This window comes from Hippoglossus stenolepis, chromosome 23 (genome assembly GCF_022539355.2).
Source record: "Hippoglossus stenolepis isolate QCI-W04-F060 chromosome 23, HSTE1.2, whole genome shotgun sequence".
NCBI classification, from domain to species: Eukaryota; Metazoa; Chordata; class Actinopteri; order Pleuronectiformes; family Pleuronectidae; genus Hippoglossus; species Hippoglossus stenolepis.
Window position 1 is genome coordinate 4470217 of NC_061505.1, and position 12849 is coordinate 4483065.

Here is a 12849-nt window from a genome sequence, read left to right on the forward strand (position 1 = left end):
TGTGTATATATATATGTGTGTGTATATATATATATTGGTGAATATATGAGTGTGTATGTGAAACGTGATATCTGATGAAAGATGCATTGTTAAATTATTTATTTAGAAATTGAAAAGAAGTTTATCAAATATACTGTAAAGATGAAATTAATTGTTGCAGCTCATTTGTTTAAACTCTCACATCTTGATTAGGAATCTTAATAATCACAGAACATTAAGAAAACAATGCAGAATCTCCGATAAGAGGTTGATGTGGCTGTATTCTGGCAGTAATCAAATACACAAACAAACATAATCAACACAGAAACAAGAATCAAGTGCACGTTTGTGTTGTTGCCGCTGGAGGCTCAGAGTCGACAGCCAATCCCCCCCGTCACCGTGACGGTCTCTCCGGTGATGTACGAAGCCTCGTCCGAGCACAGGAACGCGATCACGCCGCCAATTTCTGCGGGCTCTCCAATTCTGAAGGGAAATGTGAAATATTGTCATAAATTATTCACGTGTGTATATATATATATAATACCAGTGACAAGTTGACGTTGACGAGTGACTTGTACCTTTTGATGCTGAGCTGCTTTTTGAACTCGTCCATCACGTCGTCATTTTCCCATAACTGAGACGGGACAAAGAGGTAAATTACAGACAAGTTCATCAGGAGCGAAGGAACAAAGAGGACGTGACGCAGGAAACAAGTGTAAACAGTGGGAGATTTGTAGGGGGGGCCCAAGTTGAAAAATACCAGAATTCAACTTTTAAAGGAAAAATGATGGCTGTTACTAAATATGAACACTAGGGAGCAGCAGTACCAACTAAATGTCTAACTTTATCTCTTTAGTTTATCAGCATTATTATTCTGCTCCTTCTCTCTCTCTCTGTGTGTGTGTGTGTGTGTGTGTGTGTGTGTTCTCCTCACCGCAGAGCTGAAGCGGGTCTTGATGACTCCAGGGGCCACGCAGTTCACTCTTATGTTGCTCTGAGCCAGCTCAGGGGCCAGCGCCCGGGTCAGACCCAACAAGGCTGTTTTACTGACGCTGTACGGACCCAGCCCCTGCAGCAACATGAATAAACTTCACTTACATTCACCACTGATTATTCCTCCTATGGGACACTAGCACATGGCACGATTTACCGGCCGCTTGCACAATGTAAAATTACTATATGTACTATAATATGACTATAAGTACTTTATGCATTATACTGGTCCTCTTTGTGGTTATTCGCCAAAGTAATTCCCAGTTGGAAAGGTAAAACAACTCAGGTGCACTGACCTGCATCGGTTGGTATCCAGCCACAGACGACACAAACACTACATTTCCACCTCTAGAAGAGAAAAACACTGACTTCAAATCATTTCAAATTAAACAGTGTTATAAGTCTTTGTTGTTTGCATCTTGCCGAGCACATTCAAATGTATCATCTTCTCTCACTCACCCCCTTTTCTCCATGTGAGGCACCACCAACTTGGTCATGAGAAAGGCCGACTTCACATTTATAGACAGGATCTAGGAGCGGAAAGATGTTTCAGTTAAATTCAAATTTGAAACCCGAAAATAATCCTGTATTAATACTTCTGATTATTCTAACTTATATTCAGGTTCATAACCCGGACCCTGGTTAGTACCTTGTCCCAGACGTCCTCTGTGGAGTCCATGATGTTTCCGAAGAAAGGGTTGACCGCTGCGTTTGACACCAGGATGTCGATTCCCCCGCACTTCTCCAGAGCCTGTTTCAAAACTCACAGGATGAGATTATAAATGAGGTTAAAAGTAAAGATAATCACTGAAAGACTCATAATTTCAGTCGACAGGAGCCCAGGAGTGATTGATAAAACAAGAGGTATAACTAACAATACAGTCATACAATCAGCCCAGTCATATTTGGTGTCCTCCCATGTTGCCTCCTCACCATTTGAACCAGTTTCTCTCTGTCTTCTCCTTTGCCCACGTTACAGGTGGTGCCCGTCACTTGGATGCTCTGGCTCTGCAGCAGCGCCACAGCCTTGTCCACGTTGGCCTGTCGCCGGCTGCTCACCACCACGTGGGCGCCTCGCTTTCCCAGAGCCTCAGCTGCAGCCAGACCAATTCTGAGGAGGGGGATAGAGGGGGACCGGGACAGAGGAGCAAACATCTGTTGATATTAATATCATGATTGTACTGTTTTAGACTAAATGCAACTCAACATCAATAGTTGGGTGTTTCAAACGTGTTCTGTGATAGTGATCATATCAGTCACTGTGTTGTCACGGCATCAGACGGACACTTTATTACATTCGTCAAGGAGGTTATCTTTTCATCTGTATTCCTGAAGTTGATGGTTAGTTGGTTTACGCATAAACTACAGGACGGACTACTACAAAACTTAGTGAAAGGATTCAATATGGGTCAGGGAGGAACCCAGGATATTTTTTTCACTTTCTTGAACATTAATAAAGCATTTTCATGCATTTTCGTTGATTTGACCAGGCATGTTCAGGAGACTGGTGTTTATGAGTGCGTGCAATTGATTCAGATCCCAATAAAAATCCAGATCTGGTGAATTTAAATGTGGTTTCATGAGGTGACTGCCTTGATTTAAAATGCAGGTGTCGAGCATGGTTCTTACCCATCTGTGGAGGCAGTGACGATGGCCACCTTTCCAGCCAGGCTGCTTTGAGACATGCTTCTCCGGGCAGAGACAGTGTTGGTCCTCAGGCTCCTGAACACACTCCTCAACATCACCTGAGGACACAGAATGGCCGTGTGTGTGTGTGTGTGTGTGTGAGAACACTGGGGAAGTAGGGCAGAGGTCACCTGAGCTGTGGCAGCTGAGTGACATGATCAATAAAGAGTTCATGAATTTAGTCTCTTAAACTAATGGTGACGTATTGATCCAAGCAGCAGTTATGATCAAATACTTTTTTCACAAAGGCAGGTAACTCGGTTCAAGTTGGTGCATTGGTGTTTATTTTGAAATCACGTGACATGCATTAGTGCAGATATGATCAGGAGCAGCAGCTCACCCTTCGCTTCGTGCAAGGTTCAACACGATGTTGTAATCAGGAGGATTTTGGTAAAAACAACCCTCAGAGTCCAGTGTACGGACCTTTAACTACCGACGATTCACAGTCACAGACAGTGACAGTGTTTTCCGGGTAAAAGTCCCGCTGTCAAAATAAAAGCCTCCAGCAAGCAGTCGCTCGTATTCTGTACTTTTTAAAATCAAATTCCCAATAAAATAACAATGAGATTGAATTCACTGGAGGTGAAACTTGTTGTAGAACCCAACAATAGCAACATAAAGTGGTTCGTTCGAAACGTACAGCTCAGTCCTCTGATTAACGACGCTACTCGAGCGTCCTCAAAGGCAACCCAGAAAAAAGCGAGCCAATCACAGAAGCGCTCCGCCGCACGCTGCGCTCAGCTGCTCGATCTCACAACGCCCTGGATGGGGCGAACGCACCGCGCCGACCCTCCACGTCCGCTTGTAGATCAGCGGAGCACGCAGGTTCGCGAGGAGGGCGGGTACCGAGTTGTTGTCATCGGCGAAAGATGATTGAACGTCGATGGCCGCAGATTTTTTTCACGCCTGAGAAGAAGAAGTGATTTCACGCAGCGCAGACGCGAAGGAAGTTTCGCGTGATAAGCTAGAAAACCCAGCGAGGTAACATTGTACAGCTGCAGCTTCTTTGTGCTAACGTTAGCCGAGGGGGCTAATCGGCTCCGGTGCTTTTACCCGGCGGTGCCATTGTTGTTTTGAACTGAACCTTAGCCGATGAAGATAACTCATCTGTGCACCGCAGCTAACAGGAATGCTAGCGTTAGCAGCTAGGCCGCGACAACGTGTATACTGTCACTCCAGCTCGCTACCATGTAAAGTATTTATGGTTTAATCCGGCTTTGCGGCCACACGCTCAGATCTACGTGCCGCCTGAGCAAGCGGGTGCACGCCACTCATTTATCTGCGGGTGCTAAGCTAACGTTAGCCGAACCGGTGGTGGTGGGGGGGGACTGCGTGTAAAGTAGCGTAACTGGGCGTGGGGAGGACAGACAGGTGCGTCCCGGTTCCCCTTCGCGTGCATGTGTGTGTGGTGAGAACATCGGTGTGTGTGTTGGGACGCGTGGAAATCAACGCTGTGTGCGTTCTGTGCGCGGTTTGCAGGAGCCGTGCGTGTGATGGCGGCCGACGAGGCTCTCGGACTGTGAGATGTGTCCTTCCCGGTCCCAGCTGAGCCTCTGTGGTGGCGACCCGCACATCCGTGACCTGCATGGACGATGAGCCCCAGCGACCAGGACGCCTGAGTTCCAGTTTCTCCTGAGACTTTCCTTATCGATCTGACCACAATGTCTGTCTCCGTGAGTATTTCCATTTCTGGATTTGCATGTGCGTTTGTGCTGATGTGCAGTTGTGACTCAAATCTAATGTGAAGCCCCATTGCAGCAGGTTTTATTTGTGTGTTCCCTGCACCGGCTCATCATATCTGGATGTATCATCTGGACACTCGTCGCCTCCATTACAGTTTTATGGGGGTCCCACATGGCCCAACTGAGCCTGGCTGTCCCCAGGGGGTTGGTTTAGAAAAGGAAAGGGGGCTTGACTCTCTTGGCTTTGGGTTGGCAATTAAACCCTAAACAGTAAGGGACAGATGTGCCCCTCATCCCCCCCCCCCAACGCTCATCTCCCTCATTACCATTAAGCCCCTTGTTGTCCACTTGGTCATTGATCCTCCCCAACTGTGCCACCCCACCGTGTCCCCCCTCCGCTTCATTACACAGCTGTGAATTTTTTGTTAGTCATCATGATAGCGTTTTGCATTTTCAGTCTTCTCTTTTTTTTTTTGGGTTCATCCATCCTCCTCCCGTCCTCTGTCTCTCTCGTGGACGTTTTACGAGATCTTCCCTATTCACTCCTATTCACTCTCCATTCAACAACTCTTAACAATCGTCCTTATTATGCTCCTCACTTGGCCGTGCCATGTCAATGTACTTGTTTGTTTTGCGGTGCACAGATGTGAGACATGAGCTTGTGTGAATTTAGTTTGTCGATTTAAAGCCCACTTCTTTATGGCTATGTGGTGCATGTGAATAACTGAATGGGCTGGTCTGTCTTGTTGATTTCTCCTCTTGTCTCCTTGCCTCTCAGACGGTTTTAGCTAAGGCTCTGTTTGACAACACGGCCGAGAGCCCAGAGGAGCTGGCTTTCCGGAAAGGTGACATTCTGATGGTTCTTGAACAGGAGCAGAGCGGCGGGCCGGGTTGGTGGCTCTGCTCCCTGCATGGGAGACAGGGCATTGCCCCTGCCAACCGCCTTCGTCTCCTCCAGACCGCCCCGCCCCCAGGCTCAGACCCTCGTCGCGGCCCCGGCGAGGATTCTGTTTACTTGTCACCTGGTCCGACATTGGCTCGGTCCGCTGTCAGCAGCAGCGCAGAGGATGTAGATGGAGTGTATCGTTCTCCACCATGCGCGGGTGAGGGCAGAGGAGCGGGAGTCGCCTCAAGGCCCGGGGAGCTACGCAGAGTCGAGGGAGGGCGCCCACGCTCTCACTCCAGCTCTGGCACTCGGCCCAGACCCGACTGGGACATTGGAGTGGGGGGGCGTCCGCGCTCGCCTTCTCTGAGGGGTCGAGGCACAGAACTGACAGGAACACTTTATCAGACTCCAGTAAGTCCCATACCTCAGCACGCCAGGCAGCCTGGAGCTCTCATGGCTGCAGAGTCTGTGTACCTCTGCCCCAGTGGAGCACCGAGGGCAGCTGATGAGCCAGAGGACACTACATATTTAGTCCCTAGAGAAACACTAACTTCAGATTCAGATGACTGTTATTTGGTACCCAAAGGTACACCACTTGCAGGTGAAGATGTTTACCAGTCCCCAACTGGTGGTGTTGTAGCTGCAGCTGTCTGTTCTAATGGCCACTCTATGGTCAGTGGACCAAACGGTACCCCCCAGGCCAAAGTAGGCCAGGACTCACCTGGGATGTATCAAACGCCCACCCCTGTGGGAGCAAACCTTCACAGGACTTCATCCTCACCTTTGGCCCACCAGCACCCATCTCAGTTATCTCCTGCTCAAGTTTCTCCCAGTGTAAAGGGAGCGTCACCCAACCCCGCTGTTGCCAGGGTCAAACCTGGCCTCGCCTGTAACCGGGGATCCCCATTGCTGGTCAGAGCAGGGCAGGTCAGGGGGCCTGGGTCACCAAGCTTTGCCCGCAAACCTCCTCCACCAGCACCTCCAGTGAGGGGAGTCACCAGGAAAGATACACAGCAGGCAGCACCGACATCAGTCAATTCGAACTCTGTCCCCAAACCCACGGCTGCAGGTTTGCAGCAAGAAGAAGACAAACAGAAGGAAACTCCTCAGAGTAAAGAAGAAAGGATGAATAATGGGCTGGAGAAAAGCAGCAGTGTGCAAAACAAAAATGGAGAAAACCAGGATTACTCAGATTCTTTGGATGAACAGGTACGTGATAGAAACTTCACTTACACACAGTGTGGTCGACCAACGCTTCTGGTCATAACTTTTTATGTATTTGTTGCATTTGTAGGTGTATGACACTCCTCCCAGTGGCAGGTGGCAGCGTTCAGTTCCATCTTCCCTTGGTGATGACGATGGCATCTATGACACCCCTCGCTATGTTCCATCCCAAGCCGACTCTGAGACAGAGGTAAAGATAAATGCTTACTTTGCATTTCTTGCTGGGCAACAGATTCAACAAACCCCTGCACATATTTAGCCTTTTAACTTTTTTTATAAAGGGGTTTTTGTGTGTAAAAGACAGTTTACAAAGTACACAGTAAATGTAGTTCCTCTCCCTCACAGAAAGCACTGCTACTCAAACTCCTTCACCAGCAGTTCAGCCAAAACTTCCGCCCAATTGTTGTGTCACATAATGCACGTCTGGTGGCCAGTCTGGCACGCCCCATAGTAAATCCAGGTAAAGCGAGAGCGGAGGCGGACATCTCCCACATGTGCTGGAAGCGGGTGACTAATCACAACAGAGTGGGCCAGCTGACCAATCAGAGCAGACTGGGCTTTGTCTGGAGTCTCTTGAATAGATGTGTGCGTTGCTCATTAAAGGTCGACTTAAAACAGCATAATTTGCTGCATGTGTACACAATGTTTCTTTGCAATCTTCTTACTTCAAGCATTAACCGGATGGAGCTTTCAAATGTGTTTTGCACCTACACGTGATCTATCTGTAATAACCACCTAGTGAAATGGTGACCAGAATGACGAGTTACACACAAGTCACCTGGGAACTGTGGTAAACCGTTGAAATCATGTCTGTACAAGTGAAGCCGTTCACCGACAACGGATGAAGATCAAATTCTCGTCGCAATTTCTTCTCACATTCCACTTAGTGTGTTTCCCTGCCCCCCCCCTCCCCTCGACAGCAAGGCCACACCTGTCTCAGTCTGCGCTGCGAGCCTGTCTATCCGGTCCAAGTGCTGCTTCTATTTTCTCCCAGGCACACCCATCTGTCAGGGCTGAGCCAAGGCCGTGCCACCGCCACCCTACCCCCAGCGGTCTCCCCTTTAATGTTACTTGAACATGACTGCCAGTTGTTGGATTATTTTTTTCCCTCTTTGCCTGCAATTACTGTGTGTGGACTGCAGGCTCACCGCTTTCTCCCTTTGATGTTCAACCGTCCAAATGTGTCTCTGCCATTAGTGGTCAGTGACTCTTTGTTGCATCTACTTACAGATTTTTAGTTTTACTTAACCAGTTCCAGTCAGATCACCCACTATAAACGAGTGCTGTAAAGGGCGTTTAAACGTACAGTGTCACATTTTATTTATTCCAAACTAGCTCAACTGCACAATTTTTCCTCAGTGACACAGAAAGCCCACGGTACAAAGAATGCATTGTGGCTATCATATTTCTTTCTAAGGTAAACAGTACACCATTTCAAACAGATTCCTTCTGTGCCCCTCCAAACACAGGTCTATGATGTCCCCACCATCACTCTGAACGTGTCGACATCAGATCTTCAGCCGGACGAAGGTGACGATGAAGTTTACAGTGTCCCGACGCTCCCGGGTTTGCCTCTGGGACCCGGAGAGTCCACCATCAGTCTCTGTGGTGAGGACGTTGTGAAGGTCGGACAAGTCTATCGTGTCCCAGTCTCTGAGAAACGAGCCAGCAGCGGGGATCATAAACGAGACTCCACCGAGCCCGACTGCGGCATCTATGACATGCCTGCCCTGACCATCGAAGTCTTCCCTCACTCTTCCTCATCCTCCTCCACCTCTACTCGCCGCCTCTCTTGTTCCAGTAATGGCTCAGGTGACGTGCAGTGGCGGGCTTCGCTTTCCAGCCTGGTCCACTCTGTGCTGAGTGCAGCCTCTGGCTCGGCCTCTACTCTTTCTTCACGAGACCTGGCCACCTCATTGGCTGAAATCCTGTCGACCTGGAAAGCCAGCCATTCAGGCGACCCGCCACCGCCTCTTCAGCAGGCTTGGGCTCGTCTGTCTGACCTGCTGCCGGCGTTATCCGCCATCGGCAACGCTCCTCCATCTGAGGGGCTCTTGACACTAGTCCAGCGGTCCCTCGAGGAAAGCGCCCTCCTTTTGCAGGCTCAGGGCCGACCCCGTCTACCATCCCAAGAATCCCTGTCCCGCCGGCCGTTGCCCGCGCTCCCAGTGCCTGATGGGAAGTCATCTGGAGGCGGGATGGGCTCTCGTAAAGGGAGCTGGATCCAGGAGCGACCCCTGCCCCCAACCCCTCATCCTGCCTTCCCCTTGCCTCCTGCTCAATCAACTGTTACTCTCACAGTGGGCCCTGTTGATGGAGAAGATGATCCCAGCAATGAGTATGCTGGTATCGGCTTGACCCCGATCCCTGCCCCAGTTCCGACGGGAGACGTTGTTGGATACGTCAAACTGCAGGTCAGTTTTCGCGATGACGTAAAGGTATTTATTCCATGACCTTTGTTTCTATATTCTGATATATCTGACCTGATCTTTACCTTCCTGTAACTATTGAGTAATGTTACCTGTAGTTTTATTGTGATAATACAATCAAATGTGTCTGTAAACCTGCCTGACAGTTCTCTCCTCCCCACACCAGGGAAAACCTGATCCACATCCTAATGTTCTGGCTGAGAACGGACTAACACAAACTATCACTGCAGACACGCGGGTGAGTCTTCCATCAACACACGTGATCCTCACCTCCTGTGGTCTAAAAGATGTCAGTCAATACTTCTACTCCTTTTATTGACATTTGCTATTTTCAAAGTCCTGAATCACACAGAGCAAGTCTTCACAGATAAGTCATTGATTCGCTCTGTGTTGACGGTGCACTCTGTTTACTAATGAGCAGTGTGACTCATTATTCCGGCCTGCAGCACCCCCTTGGCTCCCGGTGTTGTCGAAACCCATGTTTACTCTTAACTCTATACTCACCGTGTTTATCCAGCATTGCCAAACTTTATGTCAAAATCCCCTTTGTGGATTTCTGACTCATAAATCTCTACACTCATCTCTGTTTGCGTGGAGATGACAGAATGGGTTTATCACATCAGAGCTCAGTGTCTATCGCTCTGCACTGAGGTCACTTCTTATTATTGCTGCATCTGCATTTTCTTCTGCTCCTTGCTAGATTCCTTGGTTACGCCATAGACAACTTAACAAGAGATCACTTGTAAATCTTAACAGCATTGCCTCTGCATTGAATGGAGGCTGCGGCACAATGGGGCACAGAGAAGTACAGTCATTCTTTCAGCACAGCCACTTGTTGACATCCTGTATGCATGTGTGTTTGTGTCAAACTCTCTCCGACTTAATGTTAAGCACAAGACTCTGTCCAGCTTATTTAAAAGAGAATTGACTGCACATTGCCTATAATGTGGTTATTATTCACCTCGTGCTAAAGCTGATGCTTCTCCACTGAAAATGTATCTTACACATATTAACTGGCTTCTGCCTCAGAGTCATATAGTCTTTACAAGCACTGCTTAACTAAAGTGACTCTATGATTTGGCACATAAATCTGCATTTCTCCTGGTGTGTTTACATAAAGAGTCTCCTATATTGAGTATAAAGATAAATGAGTAAGTCCGTATCGGTGGCTGGTTTTAGTAGCTGAAACTGTCGTGTGACTTCCCTTTATGAATACCAAGTTCATCTTTTCTTTTGCAGCTGACCCCATCCCCACCTCTGCCCATGTCCCTCTCGCTGGAGGACTCGGAGCTGCTGTCCTTCTACTCGTCTCAGAGCCTCGCCCACCTCTCCTGCCTGGCAGACGCCATCGACGTGCTCTTCAGCAGCGTGCAGGGGAACCAGCCTCCCCGCATCTTCGTCGCCAGAGGGAAGAGCCTCATAGTGACGGCGCACAAACTGGTGTTTATCGGGGACACGCTCTCCCGCCTTCTCACCTCTGCCGACCTCCGGGCCAAGGTAGCGAGACGAATCCCTCCTAACATTTAGTTTGCGAGACGATATTTGATTGAAAGCTAAAGTTTACAAAACTGGATTATATGAAAACTTAATATGTAATGTGTTTTTATTTCTGCAGATCACAACCTCAGGGGGGCGACTCTGCCAGGCCTTGAAGTCAGTGGTGGTGGCAACAAAGGGGGCTGCACAAAACTACCCCTCAGTATCAGCCACGCAGGAGATGGTGGACCGTGTCGCTGAGCTCTCCCAGCAAGCGGCAGGCTTCTCCACTCTGCTCCAGCGTCTGGCAGAAATATCCTGATGATATTTCATATCACTCGGCGAAAAAAACTTTGTATAAACTACATATATATTTTCTCTCTCTGAAATGCCTTATTTGTTGGTAGACTCTTTCGTTACCTTTCCTTGGAATGGGGTTGGAGCAAGTGAAGTTGGACCCTGAAATAAGTGTTTGGCTGGGTTCTGACTGTGCTGGGTCTGTCCTCCAACTGTGTGCTGGTTTTCCTTTTGTTTATATACTGACCTCTGTGCTTTGATATCGGGCACACGTGTCTTTTTTGAGTGTTAACTTATTGAATATTTGAAGTCCCTCTGTGGCTTTGAGTGTCCGTGCGGACTGCTTATCTTGGGAGCTTTACTTTATTATGTTTGCCGTATTTTCCCCCCCCCCTCACATGATAGCCATTTATCCTTCCTTCCTCTATTTATTTAGCCACCACCCCCCCATTCCAAAAATAGCTCAGAAGGAGGCCTCACATCCTGTTTCTGGTCGTCTTTGTACTGTGACACCTGAAAGGACTGTTGTGATATTCATTCAGAAACTGTTGAGGCAGCAAAGTGTTTTGGGCTTAATATGGGAGAAGTGGAATCGGGTGTGGAGTAAGGAAGTGAGCGACTTCCATACATAATCTGTGCGAGTGCGTGTGTGTGTGTGTGTGTGTTGTGTTTGTGTCGTGCCAATCTCCCCCTTGGCAGGAGAAGATAATCTGCAGTACAGTTTGTAATCCACTCACTGGGGATTACATGAGACATCTCTCAGTACACGGTCAGGTTAAATCCATGCAGTTTCTCACATGTCATGAAGACAGCCTCCTTCCCTGACAGAGATAGATGATGTATAATTTATCAACAATAATGCAGCGACCAAGTGTGAGCAGTGATGGTCGGGTGAGAATTTTCCTAATCCTGTTCTTTCCCACAGTCATGTGATATTCTAGCAGAGGCTCAGAAACCTGTTTTCCGAGGTCACCAGTCCCCACATGCTCTGTACTACATGCATGGTTACGTTTGTTTGACTTTCTTTGCTTTTTATGTTAATTTCCCATAAAATACACGTCAACACTGCATCTGCTTTGATAGTTTCAAGTCAGAAACCCGTGTGTAAAGGGAGTACGGTAGACACTAAGGCTGGTTCTTATTATTATAAACATAATTTATTAGTAGTCGAAAGCATCAGTTTGGTTATTTTCACAAGATATTTATCAATATTTCAAAAAAATATCCAAACGATCATAGATCCAGCCTTAGTAGAAACTGTGAAAGGAAGCACAGCCCACTTTCGAATTGAAATGGGGGAGTTTTGTATTTTACATCCATCAAACTGTGTTTTCTGTCTTTTAAGTGTTGGTTTTCATTCACACCAGTCCTCAGGTGCACAAACAGCTCAGTCTGAAGCTGTGATGGAACTTATCGTTGACTGGAAGTGGAACAAACACGATATTTGTCACATTACACGTTAGATCATAAATGATTTACCTTCTGTATCATAAGTAATATTACGTAACCAAATCAGTATCGTCAGGGCATTGCATATTCATTTTTGTTCTAGTTGTGTGTCTCAGTATAGATCATCTTCTGTGGAGTTCAGTTTCTTCCTGCTGTTGCATTTTCTCTTCCTGCAGCGCCACCTTGTGGAGGTTTGCAGTGTTGAGTAATTGGACACCTCCCTGCCACAACACTAATCTGTTCGTATGAAGAGAGCACGATCAGCAAGTAACATTTAGCTACATATTTATTATGATCATTTTTACGTTTTGCTTTTTACAGTTTGCATGGCTTTAACTTGCTTAAATTGTTTTATATATATATGCACATCCTGCACCGGGAGGATTTACAACCAACACAAAAGTTTGTTTTTTTGGAAAAAAACATCCTAAGTTACAGTTTAATAAAGATACAGCTGTATTTTCTTCTTTTACACTACGTGAACCCATATGAGTCTGTTTTCCATATCTTGAGGTATAGACAAGAAACCTTTTCTTCTACAGTAAAAATAGACCCAAACTACTTCTTTACGTTACACTACATTGGATGTTTGTCTTGTATGTTCAGAATGCACAAATACATCTTTTGCAATTAAATGAAATGCGTTTGGTTCATTTATTCTTTATTATTATTATTATTATTGAAGTATGCGCCTTGTTGTGGTTTATTGCACGTGTGGGGATTTGCTTTGCAGGAAACAGTGAATTTT

At 47.1% G+C, this 12849-nt stretch overlaps 2 protein-coding genes across 4 annotated transcripts; one reads left to right on the forward strand and one right to left on the reverse strand.

Annotated features, from left to right (window-relative positions):
- Positions 1–84: 84 nt before the first annotated feature.
- On the reverse strand, positions 85–3290 carry dhrs4 (dehydrogenase/reductase (SDR family) member 4). Its single transcript, XM_035148796.2, has 9 exons — positions 2999–3290; positions 2602–2717; positions 1906–2083; positions 1622–1723; positions 1432–1502; positions 1269–1320; positions 914–1048; positions 558–613; positions 85–462 (listed from the first exon to the last, which is right to left on the reverse strand). The coding sequence occupies exons 2-9, from the start codon at positions 2712–2714 to the stop codon at positions 348–350; spliced, it is 822 nt and encodes a 273-aa protein (XP_035004687.1). The 5' UTR covers positions 2715–2717; positions 2999–3290; the 3' UTR covers positions 85–347.
- A 203-nt stretch (positions 3291–3493) lies between these two features.
- On the forward strand, positions 3494–12736 carry efs (embryonal Fyn-associated substrate). 3 transcript variants are annotated; one of them, XM_035148792.2, is made up of 8 exons: positions 3494–3639; positions 4138–4331; positions 5119–6435; positions 6521–6640; positions 7920–8888; positions 9046–9117; positions 10119–10376; positions 10495–12736. In XM_035148792.2, exons 2-8 carry the CDS (start codon positions 4320–4322, stop codon positions 10675–10677), a joined length of 2931 nt encoding a protein of 976 aa, XP_035004683.1. In that variant the 5' UTR covers positions 3494–3639; positions 4138–4319; the 3' UTR covers positions 10678–12736. The 3 variants fall into 3 exon arrangements, with proteins under 3 accessions (XP_035004683.1, XP_035004685.1, XP_035004684.1); XM_035148794.2 differs by having other exon boundaries at positions 7920–8864; XM_035148793.2 differs by lacking the exon at positions 3494–3639 and adding an exon at positions 3677–4029.
- Positions 12737–12849: the final 113 nt, after the last annotated feature.